General features: G+C 37.0%; 2 protein-coding genes across 6 annotated transcripts in view; one reads left to right on the top strand and one right to left on the bottom strand.

The window, feature by feature from the left end:
- Positions 1-1,787: 1,787 nt before the first annotated feature.
- LOC113081669 (GRAM domain-containing protein 2B-like) lies at positions 1,788-16,839 on the bottom strand. Of its 5 annotated transcripts, none has more exons than XM_026253688.1 (13): positions 16,619-16,839; positions 8,452-8,601; positions 7,526-7,586; positions 7,374-7,446; positions 7,165-7,268; positions 6,988-7,086; positions 6,090-6,161; positions 5,932-6,000; positions 5,780-5,861; positions 5,641-5,703; positions 5,457-5,556; positions 3,073-3,180; positions 1,788-2,975 (listed from the first exon to the last, which is right to left on the bottom strand). In XM_026253688.1, the coding sequence occupies exons 1-13, from the start codon at positions 16,708-16,710 to the stop codon at positions 2,960-2,962; spliced, it is 1,089 nt and encodes a 362-aa protein (XP_026109473.1). In that variant the 5' UTR covers positions 16,711-16,839; the 3' UTR covers positions 1,788-2,959. The 5 variants fall into 5 exon arrangements, with proteins under 5 accessions (XP_026109473.1, XP_026109474.1, XP_026109475.1 ...); XM_026253689.1 differs by having other exon boundaries at positions 5,780-5,858; positions 16,619-16,838; XM_026253690.1 differs by lacking the exon at positions 16,619-16,839 and adding an exon at positions 11,747-11,909.
- LOC113081668 (PDZ domain-containing protein GIPC3-like) overlaps positions 16,818-17,390 on the top strand; it is a 15,607-nt gene continuing 15,034 nt past the window's right edge. Inside the window, exon 1 of the mRNA XM_026253687.1 lies at positions 16,818-16,930. Coding sequence (XP_026109472.1) covers positions 16,818-16,930 — 113 coding nt within the window. The remainder of the gene's footprint in view (positions 16,931-17,390) is intronic.

The following is a 17,390-nucleotide window of genomic DNA, read 5'->3' as shown; positions in this document are numbered from 1 at the left end:
ACAGATTTGAACACACGCAAGGAACAAAATACATTTTCATGGAGTTGCATGTTTCTGTGCAATGCCACGGCATCAACAGCACCAAACTGACAGCGCGAAACAAGTTAAAGTTGATTCCTGAACTCATGACTCGTATGAATCGGTTCTTTTTAGTGAATCCAAACAGAGCGACGATTATAACATTTAAGATCATTCATAAATCTTACCCTTAAAATATGAGTCAGGCATTGAAGTGAATTGCAGTGTTTGTGATTCTTCTGAAGAAGACTTCATTAATTTGTTTTTAAAGCTTTCTTTAGATTGTTTGACTACTCAAAAAAGTGAAAATGTGCATAATACGTTTGTTTCCTGCTCGCTAAATTTCACATTTATTAGCAAAAGTTTGCTGGTTCTAAGTTGATTCCAACAAGTATCCAAAGAAAAGTTCTGTCAATCTTAAAACTTTGAATTTCTGTATTCTTTGTCTTTGTAAGGCGTTAATTTATTTGTTTTCATTTTGGTTGGTTTGTATGTGTTGTGAATATATGTCTATAATTGTAAAAAATCCATGACTCTTTTGAACCGGTTCTTTTTAAGTGAATCCAAACACATAACTCTACCGTGAAGATTCGTTTTTGAACTGACTCTTTTGAACCGGTTCTTTTGAAGTGAATACAAACATATAGTGCTAACGTGAAGATTCGTTTCTGAACGAATGACTCTTGTGAACCGGTTCTTTTAATGGGTCCAAAACATGCGAGAAATTAACAACAGTCAACATGAAGACATAAAAATGGTAATATTGAATTATGCATATGCATTACACCCAATGCATTTTCACTTTCATTTCTAACTTTCACTGACTTGACTTTCCATATTTTAGAGTCAAGGGAAAATTTTATGCATTAATCTGATTATGCCTGCCTGTAACAAAAGATGAACATCCTGAAAGTCACATAAACAAATTCTGTTAGTGATAAATATAGATTAGGCTTACAGAGAGCCAAATAAACATCGGAAACGCTGCATTTCCTTAGCAGTTGATTTATTCAAACAATGCCAAAACCAGTCTCACAGAGACCACTTTGAATTACACATTAGGCAATAAATATACCAAACAAGATGTTTACCAACATATTGATACAAAAACAACGACACTTCAATAGTGCAATATAAACCAATTATTAAAAGTTGGGATTCTTGCATTGTGGTTATTAGACAGTCGTTCAGGGGACTTTGAGGCCCGGCGACCGGATGAAATGTGCAAATCCATTTTAGCACGGATCAGTCTCACAAGGGATCTCCATTTTAGGGAAAGCATGCATGCATTCGCGCATGAAATTCCCAGGAAATCTGCAGTCCATCCATGTTGATTCCATCAGCATTTGCAGTTAAATTGAGGTGCAGCATTCCCATGATGCATTGCAAGTCAGTCCCAGCCCTGAGCGAGAGGTTCTTAGCACCATCCAATGCCCCAGACCCCCAATATAGCGCCCCCTTTAGGACTGGAGAGCACCCACACACTATAAAGTGCACTCGAACTGCTAAACGTCTCATCTCTTGAACATATTGCAACATTTGAACACACATACACACATACACACACACACACACACACACACACACACACACAAAATCATGCATTTTTTGGACCATGTTATTTTCATCAAGTATCGCTATATGTCTTGTTATGTGTCCTGAATGGAATCGCTCCATTTGGGTTTGCGCAAACATGCATGCTTGGCTTTAGCCACAAATCAGACGTTTAACAATACCACATCCATCTTCTTCTTCTTCTTCTTCTTGCACAATACAATCTTTTTTTTTTTACTTTTTTTTTTTTCATTTGGATTACGAAAAGGTCTACTTCGTCTCCTTTTTAGAGTATTAAAAGACAAAAGAAATGTTACAAAAACTTGTTAAATACCTGATCTGAACATTTCTTGTGCATAGACTATACATACAATAATACGAAGGGCTGGCTAGCTAGCTTAGCTCTTTTTTTACCGTTAAACCAAAACCAGTAATAATCGCAACCCCTTATACAACAATATTCGTCTTTTTTTTTTTTTTTTTTCAATGGTCGTAAATGGTCAATTGAAGACGCTGCTATGATTTTGGGTTGGCTAGCTAGCTTAGCTCTTTTTTATCGTTAAAATGAAACCAGGAATATCACAAGCCCTTATACAACAAAGGAGGAAGAATGAAACCGAAAGAAGACCAAGATAAAGCAAGCCATCAAAAATACGTAACTTGGGACAAAAGAAAATGTATGAAAGTTATTTGCGACATCTTTTGATGGTCAAATAAAGGTGTTTCAATAAGTAAGAGTTGGCTAGCTAGCATAGCTATTTTTATCGTTGAACCCAAACCAGTAATATCGCAAAATCTTATTCTACATTTGCGACTATTTTGGTGATCGTAAAAGTGGTACAAAGGAGTAAGCGTTGTTTAGCTAGCTTAAGTTTTTTTTAATCATTAAACCGAAAACCAGTAATCGCGCAACCCTTGTACGAAAAAACTTAAAGAGGAAGGAGGAAACCGAAAGACTGATGAAAAAGATAGTCATCAAAAATAATAATTCTTCGCACTTTTTTTTTGTGATTGTTGTAAAAGGTCAACGCAATGAGTAATAACAGATGAAATGCTTTCCCACAGATGTAGTTAGTTTTTGTTGTCCTTTGTGAGTCCTCCGAGACAAACCGGTTGTCTTTGGTTGGTTCTGGGCGAGTTGCTGCAGAGCGAACACGAACCGAACGGCTGCGAGGGAAGACATGCCCGGGTTTCGTCAACACCAGCATCTCGTAAGCACTTGCCCTTTGGTGGTTTTCTTGGCACAGAGAAGAAGTTCAGTTCGAGAGTTCGGGAGCTGGCGCATATGCAAACAAAGGTCCTTCCCAGCATTCCCTGCAGTGGCCAGTGGCTCTTTAAAAACAGTTTTTTTGGTGGTTCTTTCCAAAGTCCTGATGGATGAGATCTCTTACGTTTCTTTGTACCTGAACGAACAACAAAAATGCATTATTTCCTGATGCTGCTTTGGGGTTTACACATGCACAAAATGTCTCAATCTCAATGTAACAAGACACCATTTACCCGCTTTGCAAGGTGTATTCGGGAAGCGCTCCGAGAGACGTCAGCTGCTCTTCTAAGGCCACGATACGAAGGCCGATATAGCCAGACGACAACAAAAGCAGAAACACCCTAAACAAGACAAAAACACGTCACTTTACACCTCAAAACGATCTCGGTGTACAGTTAGCATCAGGGCGTCTCATCACAACAATAGCATTCCCTTACAGCTGCAAGATGAGACTCGTTTGCCTGGAGACTACTAATATTTTGACAACTAGTCACGCTGAACTTAATCTAGCAACTGAGTTTATTATCGTCACTAATACTATGGATTTAGCAATATAGAGATTTAAGTCTGTACTGGCAGGACTGGTAATACTTGATTATTAATGTAACAGAAGTATATATTCGGCTCCTGTAAGAAACAAAGCTAGGCAACCACTTATTTTTTGAGGCTGCCACAGAATAAACGCGTTTTATTTACATTCTCCAACACTAGCATTTCAGTCGCCCTGTAGTGTTTATGTTATGCGTTCGTGTGTTTAATCCAGCCTGTAGATTTCCTGGGAACTGGTGCTCTTGGGAACTAATGGTTTCTTGCAGCTCGAGGATTGTTTATGACACAGAGTCTGTGCCAATGTCATGGAGCATAATGTCAGCAGCGCTTGGCCTCCTCCTCCAAGAATCCTATAAATATTGTCTGGCGTCTTCAGTGTTGCCAAAGGGCTTTTTCTGCATAATTGGGATGCTTTAACATCATTGCTGCTGGTTGTTTCTATTTAGCGTCTGCAATGTGAATCTTACTGTGGGAACCAAACCAAAAAACTGGTATTTTACCAGTATTTTACCCCATGAAAAGCCATTGAGCTAGTTTTGAGAAGCAATTGGGCAGTTTATTATTTGTGTGTGTGAAAACCTGGCAACCCAGTTTGTCTTCTTTAGTAACATGCAATTATATACGAGGTGTTGATTTCATCTCTAGCTCTTTGTATTCTCTTATGTAGACGACAGGTTCAGTAAAAGTATTAAGGTATTTTTCGGGTGTGGATGCTAAAGTTACTTGTAATCATTCTGATTATACCCATGTGTGTTTTTTAAATACTTTTTCTAAAGTTTTGAATATTTCTCTTGAACATTGCCCCTTAATTGCTATTTTTGGTCTCCCATCGGATTTAAATATAGATGTTCACAAAGTATGTTAACGTTCTGGCCTTTGTCTCATTTTAAATCTCCCAGTTTTTCATGGTTCGACGATTTATAGTCTTTCCTATACACTGAAAACATTTGCTTTAAGAGGTTCCACCGACAAATTCCTCTACCTGACACCATTATTTTTATTTTCTAATATTTATTTTTAATTTTTCTGTGTACTCTCTTGTTATTTTTTTCTGTTTTATTTAATTCCGTATAATTGCCCATTTTTATTGTTACTTCTAGTATATATATTTGTATAACATTTATAATTTAGTAAATACTTAATACATATTTTAAGCAGATATTTTCCTAAAAATATTTGTTTTTAGTAAATACATTCGTTTTTTTTACTAAATATTTTGATAAACTTCATAACTATGTCTAGTTAACATTTTTATAAATATTCTATAAATATATTTTGCTAATATTTAAAATTTTACATGGTATTTTTTATTAACTATGTGTTTGTTTGTGTTTATTGTAATAGTAATATTATATTAGATATAATACTAAATGCTAAAATACTAAATATTATTACTACATAGTTTATAATCATTTATAATAATATTTTTAAAATTATTTTTAGTAAACATTTCATAAATTACTTTTAGGAAAATACTTTATACAAATATATAAATACTTGCATTGTTAGTAACTATTTATGTTTATATATTTTTTTGTAACAGTAATATTATATTAGATACTAAATACTAAAATACCAAAAAATGACTACATAATTTATAAATAAATAATATTTTTTATTATTTTATAATACTTTTTAAATTATGTTTTTGTAAACATTTCATAAATTACCTTTAGGAAAATACTTTATAAAATATATAAAGATTTTAAAATATTTGTGTAGCACTTTGTAAATATTTTACATTTTAGATGGTATTGTTAGTAACTGTCTATAATTTATAATATTATATTAGATATAATACTAAATGCTAAAATACAAAAGAAAATATTACGTAATTTATAAATATTAAATAATATATTCTTTTTATTTAATATTTTTATTAATTTTTTAGTAAACATTTCATAAATGACTTTGAGGAAAATACTTTATAAAAATATATAAATATTTTAAAACATTTGTATCGCATTTTTACATTTTTGTTAAATATTTATATGTAATATGTTTGTAAATATTTCCTGTGTAGTTGTATATGAATGAGCCCATTCCAGCTGAGAGCGTGAACACTCACAGGATCAAGTAGATGAGCAGCAGGGTGTTGAGGTTGCTGATTTCTCTTTGGATGAGGAGAGATCGCGCTCGGTCCGTCACGCTCCAGACCCACGAGCTTCCTGTGCAGAGAGGAAGCAGAAACACGGTCAGCCAATCAAACGCATCCTCACTCGGACTCCTTCAGATGTGAGTGTGTGTCGTACCGGTGTATTCCTCGCTCGAGCTCTCGTCTGGCGTCTGCGGCTGGCTCTTAATCTGGCTGTTTTCTGAAACACAGAAGCACACACGTCATCTTGTGTAAGTCCGGCAGCGGTGAGGTGTTCGAGAGCGGCGTGTACGCACCTGCAGCGAGCGGAGACGCAGACGGCTGGACGGGAGGACACAGCTCGTACGAGTCGTCCAGACTGGACTGACTGGAGCTCTGCTGGGAGAGACGCAGGTTTAGTGTCAGCACGGATCAGATCAGATCCAGACGAGCGCAGAGACTCACTTACCACCGGCTTGGCCTGATCGAAGCTGTTCTCGGCCGACGACAGGAGAGGACTGCTGTTAGCACTGCCGTCCTGTCAGGAGCAGAGCGCCACGCGTCAGGAGCGAGTCAAACACATGAACACACACACACACACTCTCACACACACACACACACACTCACCAGCAGCTGAGGACAGACGGCTCGCAGCAGCTTATAACAGCCTTCTCTGTTCCTCAGAGACACGAACAAATACTGCAGAGGACAAACACATTCATTTACTTCTCTTCAGTAAACCAGCCTTCAATATTATACACACACACACGGCTTTCTCAATGAAAACACACAAAATCAGATTTGAATACAAGGAAAACTCAAAAAAAAAAAAAAGTGTCAAAAACACTCAAAATATAAATAAAATAATCATTCTCAAAATGAAAAAAAAAAAAATGCACATTTCAATCTAAAACTTATTTTTTTTAGGCTTTGTCTCTTATAAAAGAAAGAATTAAATGTAACGTTGAAACTTTCACTTAGTTTTGTTTTTTTTGAGTATGTTATTGCAATATTTTTTATAAAACAAATTTTATATTTATATATTTCACTAAATTACATCATTTTTTGCAATTATTAATCAGAATGTTTCATAAAACTAATATAAATATAATGATGTGTGTGTGTTAACTGGTATGTTTCACTTAAAAAATAGTTTTAATTAATTAACATCAATTTGTATTAGAATTTTGTTTTTATTAAATCACTAAAAATTACTGTAATACTTTTTTTAATAATTAGAATTGGTATGCATGTTTCACAAATGAAATCTAAAATACATTTTTTGTAATTAACATCAATCAGTATGTCTTAAAAAAAAATCTGACTATTAATTAGCATTAATCAAAAAAAGTTATAATTTTTTTTTTGTAGGAATAAATCACTAAAAACTTTTTTCTTTAAATAATTAGCATTAATCGGTATGTTTCACAAAAAAAAAAAAAAAAAGTATTAATTAGCACTAATCAGCATAAAGGTTTATTTTCATCATTTTTCAGAGGACAGTGTGCTCAATTGAGGCTCGGACCTTCTCTCCGTCTGTGGTCCGCACAGAGATGGCGTTTGGCACGAGCAGCGCTGTGTTCTGCTTCTTCAGGACGGTCACACTGGAGACGGGGACGATCAGCTGAAACACACACACACAGAGGGGTGTTATCCTGGGCTGAGAGGGCAGCTCTGAGCACACGTGTGGTCTGCTCCTCACCTTGGTGTCTTTGAGCAGCACGGAGGAGAAGAAGCACAGGCTGCTGTCGCTGATGTACAGACGGCCGTGGTAAGGCACTTCCTTCTGCAGCGCACAGACGTAAGCTGCACACACACACACACACACACACACACACACACACGTGTCACGCCGCTGCTGCAGAGTCTCACACTACACACACACACACAGATGAATGTACAGTCTCTCACCGTGCAGCAGATCCTCAGTCTCTGGGATCTCTGGGAAGAGTTTGTGGAATGTTTTGTTGTGCTTCATGAAACTCTGAGAAGAAAGACAATGAACATTTAGAAACGTGTCGATCATGTTAGAGTTAGAGAAGAGGAATGAAACGTCTTCTTACACTTCTTGAGTTGAGACTGTCGCTTCTCTCTAAAGGACTGTCCACTTCCAGAGTCTGAGACCTGCCACCAAAACACACACTTTAATATGAATTAAAAGTAGGAGAAGTAATAAAAATAAATGTAGCTTTTTTTCTGTATTGTATTAAAATACAAGATGCATTTTGTATAAATGTAATTTGTTTTGAAGTAAAACAAATACATTTTGTAATATATTTTCCTTTAAATGTATTCATTTCTTTACATGTAAAAAAAAAACAAACAAACAGATACAATATTATATAAATATATGTATATTTAATTTGCTGTGGAGAAAATGTTTGTTCATATATTGTATTCCTATATTTAAATACAAAACAATAATAATATAAACAATTTTTAAAAGAATATATTCATAACTTTAAAAAAAAAAATACTTTAATAGTAAAAAAAAATTAAACCCAACAAAAACTGATTTTAGATATTAATGATTTTAAATATTAATGATATATAAATATAATCTTTAAATTTATACAGTATTTTTTTACTATATTTTAATGGATATTTAAAATACATTTTAGATTAAAAAAATGATTGCCAAATAAATGTTTTATTTCATAAAATATTTATATTTTAATAAATATTTTAATATTTAATTTATTGGATCTACTATCTTTAAAAACATACAATTTAAAACATTTAAAACGCTTTATACAAAATAACATTTACTTTTAATTTTTTGTTCTTGTTTAAATATTTGTATTTCTCTATATGAACATCATATATTTTAGCTATTGAAGCCTATTACAAAAACATTTTTAAAAAAAAGTCTTTTAATTTACCCATTCATATCCCGTTTCCTAACAGTTAACAGTGTGGTATTGACCATTAGAGTAACGTATAGTCTTAATTGTACTGGTTCACCACCCCAGAGCGATGGCTCTCGTACCTGGGCGGGACCTGCCGGCTCAGGCTCTTGGTCTGCTGCTGAAGCTCCAGCTGATTCTCCTCCAAACTCATTGCCTTCCTGCTCCCCAGCTTGCCTTTCGTCCTCCCCTTCTTGGCCTTGGCAGGAATCGTCCCGGCGTCCACCGCATAGCTGCGAAAACATCCCAAAAACACCGTCAGCCTCATAACTGATGCTCACACCTCTCAACTTCACCCTTATACAGCGGCTGGGTTTACGAGGCCATGCCAACGCTCATAAAACACGGACAGATGGGCAATACACCACACTTCGCTTCTTTAATAAGGTCAATAGCAGGAATAATGGCATCATATCAAACAAACAGTGCAGCTTTACGAGTTTCTCTCAGGCGATGATTCGAGTGTAATGGTTAAACAGACTCTAGATTATAAAACACACCAACGGCCCTTCACTCCGACCTCGATTACCCAACCACAGCAGTAAAAATGCATAAATAAACACTACTGACTGAAAAACAACCTTTAAACGAAACCCTGCACCAATTTCAGCTTGTAAATTATGAGTAAATTTTAAAAAGTTGGACATCGAATGCAGCCCATTGAATGAAAACCTACTCCAAGGACTCAAAGAGTGCTATTCCACCATACCTGTAGATATCATGTCCATTCCTGCGAGATAATCGTAAACTCAACGATCGGTTCATCCTCAGAAGTGTACAGAATTGGCCTCAAGCCATAACACTGGAGTCAGACACTTGGCCAGAAGCAATAAGTACATTAAAATAAATCTGAGTCTAGGCATTCAACGAGTCTAAGAAACACAGCTCTGGTCTACAGCCACGCTCCCGCTGCCTTCATCTGTATTCAAATGAGGGGCGGGGCTGCGGCTGAACCAATGGGAGTGGCTCCCTTCCACTGTATGCAACAGAGTGGGCGGGGCTGAGGACAGAGTTAGTGTTCCAATGGGAGCAGCTGCTGGTTCTGTATGCAAATGCGAGTGGGCGGAGTCTCTGACCTCAGATGGTGTGACTGTGGCTTGCTGATGTAATGGAACACCTGCACGTCAAAACATGCTGAGAAACACAGCAGCTTATGAAAAGAAGTGAAAGCGAATGAGTTTACAGTGAAAAGAGTAAAGATTTATAGAAGCGAAAGTCAAATCGTCCGAATTCTTCACCTGAAAGGAACTCAAAGTAAGCCACAGTCTGCTTCCTCATTCAGCTTCGAGAGGTTTGTGGGTAATCTGAGAGCCTTAAACGTCTGTTATGGTGGCTACATGCTAAGCTCAGCTACTGGAAAGCACATGTCACCTTTCCCAGCAATCAGAGCCATTACATTTATGACTCAAGGACACAGGTGTGACTGGCTGAAATATAGGCTGAAAGACAGCATGACATGCAATAAAAACACTCGTAGTCATATGACCAGTGTGTATCACGCTTTCATGAATATGAATTACTTTCAAATTACTAATATATATATATAAAATAAAACATTTCTGGGTTGTATAAGAAAATACAAATATCTAAAATATTGATAAAGGCCAATAATATTTAAAGTATTATAAAAGAAAAATTGTTCAATTATTCCATTCTTAAAGAAAAAATATTTTTAATTATTTGAATATTTAATTTTAAAAAGCATTTTTATTCTTTATGAAAACAATATTAATTAAACGCCAAATAAATAAAAATTGTAATACATGTACTTTTATATGTAATACATATTTTAGACATTAGCTAAGTATATACAAAAAGTACTTACAATAAGTAAATATTTATTTCAATTAACTAGGTTAAAAGTCATGCCCTGTATGCCCGCTCAGTGTGTTTATTGCATGTCTTACACTAATAACGTCCAGCTACGATGGGCGTAATGATCACGAATGACTCAAATGTCACGGAAACATTCTGAGCTCATCTGCGGGGGAAGAGATGCTTCTACGGCACGCAACAATAAAAAAGAAACCATTGCGACACAAGGACCTGGCAGCCACTGAAATAACTTCTACAATTAGATGTTTAAGAGCTCAGCCAGCTTTTGTGAGGTTGGTTCGGTCTTCAAACTTTTGGATAAGGAAGCAAATCCATTTATGTGATATGCAAACACATTCAAATCAGATCCGCATCTTTGGCGCCTAATAAATGCTGATTAACACTAAAAGAGACTTCCAAGATGTCTAATGTTGCTATAAGAAGCAGGAATGCCAGGAAATAAAGCAATAAGTCTGTTCTTAAATGTGATTTGCATACAATGAGAAGATTGGGAAAGGTTTTTTCTGACCTTCATGAAAACATGCTATCCAGAATACACATCCAGAATTTAATTGCGGAAGTAAACGATTAAAAATAACTTACCAAGTTCATGTGAAACTAATGAGACTTGAACTGCTTTGGATGGATGAATTAATAAACATTACTCCATTTAATTTTCCATTAGCCTAAAACAAGCCACACGAGACATTAAAAACACACTTAATATTGCAGACCTATTTTAACACCCCTCAGATCTCATCCACACCGGCTTCACCTTTAACCACATCAATAAACCACAGCTCACACTCTCACACTAGCAGTCCTGTTTCTCATGTCTGAGCTTGTGTATTGGGGCTAATCGCAGGATTCGGGAATCTGCCGCCACGCTGTGGGCGTTTATAGGAAACGCAATCCAGCAAAGCCATTTGGAAAAGTCACCTGTAAACGAAAGTACTTGCCTTAAATAAATAAAACGCACTGTTCAAACACTTTAATTCAATGCATTAGTATTTAAACAGTGTGTCAATCCGGTTTCGTAATGTTAGAACAATAAAAAGGATCCTGAGATCCTGTTCAACAGTCTTGATCAAACTTCGCGACTTCTATTTACCCTAAAGATGCGCAGTGATTTAGAAACGAAGACTACAAGCATCGAACATCCCCTGCAGAATCATCTGATGATAAAACAAAGCTCGCAAAGACGCCACACAGCTCAAAACAAAAAAGATAAGCATCAAATGCTGACATGAGACGCTCCAGAAACACACCAAACAAGGAAATGTGTCGGAGTTCAAGGCCCGCTCTCAACGATAAACTTTTATCACGCATGCCCTTGTGCTGGGAACTAAAGTTCAGTCTTTGCAAATGAATAAACACGTTTGATTCACATTTGATTAATTTGCATGAACAAAAACAAAACCAGTCAATGTTTTGCTCTTTAAAGCGGTTTGAATTCAATCTGCTAGCTATGAAAACAACCCCACCGAGCTAGCGGCCCAACGACACAATCGCAGCTGCTCACCTTCGTATATCAGAGCTAAAACGGTCTTAAACGTCTCCTACCTTCCCAAATCCTCACATGTGGCCGTTTCCACATGGTTTAGGTCCTTCTCACCATCCATTGCCACGTCTTCTTAGAGCTAGCAACGACTTAACCACTTCTGACCAGCTGAACTAGATGCTGAGCAATGAGGTCTAAAGGTTAGCTTTACAGCTGCTCTGTTGTGGAGAAAGGGAGATAGTGAGGCACAGGGAGGGATAAAGGATCCTCCGCCGGCCCACTCCGCTCACCTCCAACCGTGCCAGCTGGAGGAATCAACAATGGCCCATTTGGACGCCATTGAAGAAATGCAAACGACAGAAGACAAGACTCAAGATGTGCAAACAAAGGCCTCGCCAGTGGGCCACCTACTGTCTTTGTGGTGGGGTAGAGTGTTAAACACATGGGAAAACTGGAGAAAAACCCCCTACAAGACCAGGACTTTTCTGCAAGGATCTGATTTGGCTTTAAGTATATCGTGAAGTTTCTGCGTGAACTGGAAAGTGCTTTCCAACAGCTTTGAGAGTGCCAAAAAATTGTTAGTTTGAAGTTAGATAAATACTACTAGAATTTAGACTCTTTTGATCAATTACAAACCCAAACACAACAAAATTTAAATACATTAAAAATATCCATTTAAACCCAGTTTAAGCCTGTAAAAACACTAAATTCTTACGTTGAAAGCAAAAAAGAAAAAAATGGTTAGATTGAGGTTAAATTCTATTATAATTAAAAAAAATTGTTTTTTTTTTTTTTTTTTTAAATCAATTACATATCCAGACAACAGATTCACACAGACAAGCTGGCCAAAATCCAGTATAATCTTGTAGAAACGCTTAAATCTGACTTTGAAAGTGCCCAAAAATTGTTACTTTTACATCAAATAAAGAAATACTATTATTACTTAAATTTTAATTCAATACAAATCTAAAGACAAAAAATGCAAAAAACAAAACTAAAAAAAAAAAAGGTATGGAAAAGTGAACAAAATCCATTTCAAGCAATGGTTACTTTTGATTATGGCAGCTAATACAAATCAAAATCAAGCTTATGTAAAAAATAAAAAAATAAAAAAACATTTCATTGGGTGAAAGTCAAAAAGATTAAAAAGATTAAATTCTGATAATATTTGTTAATTTCACTTCTAAATCCAAACTCAAATGAAAAATGAACATGTCCAACTTAATTATGTTTGAAAAGAAAATTAAACACTAAACATTACACAGCACAACATAAAAATTCATCAGTAATCAAGATCTTGTATCTATTAATCTCTAATAAGTTACATTTCTCATCAAAACAGTTAAAAACATTTTTTAATAAATTCAAACCGGTGTTATTTTCGTATCATTGAATTATTATTGTGTGGAATTAGTTTTTCACCAATTTCATGTTTTATTTTAAACTTTACTTTTCTCTTTTTAATATCTATGGACTGCACAAATTTTTATTTCACTTTTAGTTTGAGTTATTTTATGAAATTAAGTTAAACTACATGAGAAATTCTGTAGCTGATTTTTCATTATATTTTTCCCAGTTAACCTTTACTTAGATTGACGGTAACAACAATGAATCAGACAAGTCATGCTTTACACGGTATATTGTTATTGCAATTATAAAAATTTTAAGAGACCTGTGACCACCTTAAGATGAGGGCAACACCAAGTTCCAGGTCAATTACCAATGAACCGTTTCTCCATCCGAACCCTGACCTCCTTGTGCCATTATAAATCGGGATGATTCATCTCTGGCCTAATGCACACTGCACATACACAAGCATTCAAGGCCGATGTCTGACAATGGAAATGCATTAGCTCATATACGTCCAGACCTGCACTGTGAATCAGCCAAGACAGCTAAAAGATCCTTGTCCAGGCCTGAAAACATGCAGTTCTTCAATCTTAAGTTCTGCACTTATTTTTAATCCGTATTTTTTAGGCCATTCTGTCCTTCTGTTTAGAAACAAGACGCCATGTTCTAACAGAGAAGATTAAGTGAGGGTTTACTTGGTTTCATGAAGCAGACAAGCATAACATGATATGGAGAATATCAGGTCAGTTTTCATTACATAAGCATGAGATGTCCACGCTCTGTAAAACACAAGGGTACTAGATCACCACTGCTTGATGGATGGGAGGAACTGTCGTCTGGAACGCATTCCAAGATCACTGCCAAGAAGCTGGCATGTAAACCAGAGATCAACAGGTTGAATTTTGCCAACGTTGCACACCAGGAAATCAAAGATCATCTTCAAGAAAGCCTCCAAATGAGTTCACCAATTGAGTAAGTCATGTACTTCCCAAATTGCTAAATGAATAGACTTGAGCAGAAGCAGTTAAACCACACAGAGAGAACAGGTCATTCATCAAACAGTGATAAATAAGCTGAGTGGGTGTTTGCTGAAAAAAAGGGAAATGAAAGTGATGTTAACCACATGAAAACTTGATCTTGAGCTATACCATTTAAATCAACAACAAACCACACCAAGTTGTCCTATAACAAAAACCAATCTATAAAAACTACATGAAGTCCAAAGTTCAAATCCATCTCTAAAAATATACCAAAAACTGGTCTGAAGACTTGAGAGGAGTTGCAAAAGAAACTAATCCAAAAACAAAGGTCAAACTCTTAAAACCTGGTGTAACCATGAAAACGGAGTTAACGTCCACAAAGAAAGGTGTAGGACAAGGATTAGGCCTTGACATCTATCGAGCCATGATGTTGGTTCAAGAGCCAACACCAATCCATGTGGGCAAACAACAGCTTGCCACTGGTGGATGGGGGCCAAACCAATAACACAGAGGACATTCGTGCAAATCATGTGGCTTGAATGCATCAGTGTCACTTCTTCAGCCTAAACAGAAAGAGCCCTTTCTTTCCATGGACTAATAGAGTCCAAAAGTGGAAATTCCAACCAGGAATCAGATGAAACTGACATTATCTTCTTCTTTTGGCGCAGTTCTGATAGCGTAGGGGAACTTTGCTTTGGGGAAGTACGTCAAGCAAGTATTGCTTTCAGTAAAGGTGCTGAAGAATGAGGGCGCCAATATGTCAACCTGGATTTCACCAAATCAGCGTGAAATGCTGGGGACTGGAAAACGCTGAGACCCTTGAATGTTTGCAGGCAACGGGTTCACAAAGATCTGAGATTGCTGATGGGAATTTATGTACTAAGAGGAAGAAAGACTTTAATCTGCTAAATCTGAAAGCCACATTCACATTTACAAGGAGTGGTCCAAATGTACTCAAAAATGGGAAATGACCTTCTAAACAACCTCGACTCCATCCAAACAACGTTCCACTGAAGTAGTAGCGCCGCTCTAAAGCAGTTGTGCAAGACCTCAAGCATAACTTGTGTCCTTTACATTCCCATATCCATGGGTATGATAAGTGGTCAGGGCCCATAGTTTTCTTTACAAGGCTCGGAGAAGCCAATTCAATTCCACTGGGAAACAAAATTAGCCTAGACAGCTTGTCATGACCCAGCACACCTCCTGGAACAAGCTTTTGGGCTAAAAATAGATGTGGATAGATAACATGACCCATGTGTGTTGGAATACCAATACAACGGAGGGTCTATGAGATCACCTGTTTATCTGGAGAAATGGTTGACCATCTAAAGCACTTACTGGGCATTGTGATGTAACGTCGACACTTTCAAACTCGTAATCTGATTATGACACATTCCAGCTACCAATTATGTTTAGGACCTTCACTGAAGACGAATCAATCTGGCCAAGAAAAGGGTCATTTGCATTTAAACTGCTCAAGTAAATGGAAATCTTGCACCTTGATGAGGGTTAGGAATCTGACGCATAACGGCGATGTGGATTGGTTTGTTTGTGTCACAACTGCAGATGAGGGCCGCACCATTCATGCTCCATGGGCATGAGAACAGCTGGTGTATTAATGGCCATTTTCCATCAAATGGTTGAATGGAAATTAATGTAAGTCACAAGTAACTGGCTCACTGGATGTGAGTCAGGGAAATCAGCTCTAGTCTAAAACTAGCCCAGTAATTCCTTTACAATAGCATGAGTGATGTGATCCAGGTACAATACTGCCTTAATGACTCTAATAATAACAACAACACACAGAGATGATATTATATTACACCGCAGGGCTGCTTTCAGGAGTTTGGAGGTTTTTAAGATGACTTGCAATGTAAACACAACAAAAACAGAAACGGTCAGATATGCATCATGCCATAAATTAACATACATATACAATATCATATATGCACCACGGTAATACCATAGGCATGGCATGACCAAACACACACTGGTACCGGCAAATAAAAACAAATATTATTACTATTATACACATAAAAACAAAACTGTGTTGAAATAAAAACATGGTACAGCAATGGAAGTTGGCATGTTACCACATTATTTTACTCTGGTGACATGTATTTAAACATGGTAATTCATGCTAATCCAATGCTCTACCATGGTCCCCTTCCAAAAACACAGTGGTGTTAATTCCATGGTATTTTTTTTTTATAAATTGTACCACAGTAACACGAATGCAGTAAAAACCACTAATAATTGTATGATGTGTAAAACTGAGTGTAATAAAGCAATTTGTTTACTATAAAGACATATGAAGTCGTAAATAAATGATCTCTAATCTATTTGAATAAGATAAATCAATCATCAGGAAGCAATAATGTCATCACACGCGTGCACGCGCACGCATAGTAGGGTGGGTTATAACTGTAAAACTCCACCAATCTGACCTATATTCCACTATATTTCACAGCTCATCACAAACACTTATCAAAACCAACACACTGGCACCTTGTAATTATAAGAAGAACACAGTATTAACATATGTAAATGAGCTGCGTATGTGACGATCGGATGTCGACAGCTGATAGCGGTTATTCTTCTCACCTCTCCTTCATCAAATGCTTGATTCGCGATATGGCGCTCTCGTCGATCTTTCTCAGGAAGGTTTTCAGTCTCTCCCTCTTGTTTTCCAGCATTCTTCCTCAACGCAGATCGACGCACGCCGACAAACAGACGCCGTTTAACAAGGATGCGGTGATCCGGTTCCTCTTCGGCGTCCCATGAGCGCGGCGTGATTAACGGAATGAGACAAGATCGGACCAAGCGCTGGGGACCAATCAGCGCGCATCTGATCAGGCGCAGTGTCCAATCGCTGCGCGGCAGGCGCGCTCGGACTCCGCCCATGCCCTTCTATGGGTAGGACGCGTGTCTGCATGCAACGTGGTGGTAGGTGGAGGAAGTCGGGGTGGAGAACTAGTGTAAAGGGCTGATTATACTCTGGCGTTTGTGTTAAAGACAGTCCTTGTGTTTTCAACTCGGTTCTCACATGTTTTAATACGATCATGAGTTTGAACACGGTATGCGTGTCTAAATGTTCATTAGTGGTGGATCTGTGACTTACTATTATTATTACTGTTAAATATCTATGTTCAGTTGATGCATACATTAAACAGTTTGCATGCAATTTCATGATCAGACTCGTGCTCTGCTGCACAAAATCCCATTTTAACACAGCTTCCCTCAGATCGTCTCTTAGCTCTTGCACACATGACCACATCATCATGACCCGCTTATGCCCTTTTATGCATAAAACATTGTGTGTGTGTGTGCAGTCAGTGTTTGGAGGAAGGAGTTGACAGCAGCTCATGTTACACTC

This window comes from Carassius auratus, unplaced genomic scaffold (genome assembly GCF_003368295.1).
Source record: "Carassius auratus strain Wakin unplaced genomic scaffold, ASM336829v1 scaf_tig00034894, whole genome shotgun sequence".
Classification (NCBI taxonomy): domain Eukaryota; kingdom Metazoa; phylum Chordata; class Actinopteri; order Cypriniformes; family Cyprinidae; genus Carassius; species Carassius auratus.
Note: the sequence above shows the minus strand (reverse complement) of the source record. Positions and strands in the feature narration are given on the sequence as shown.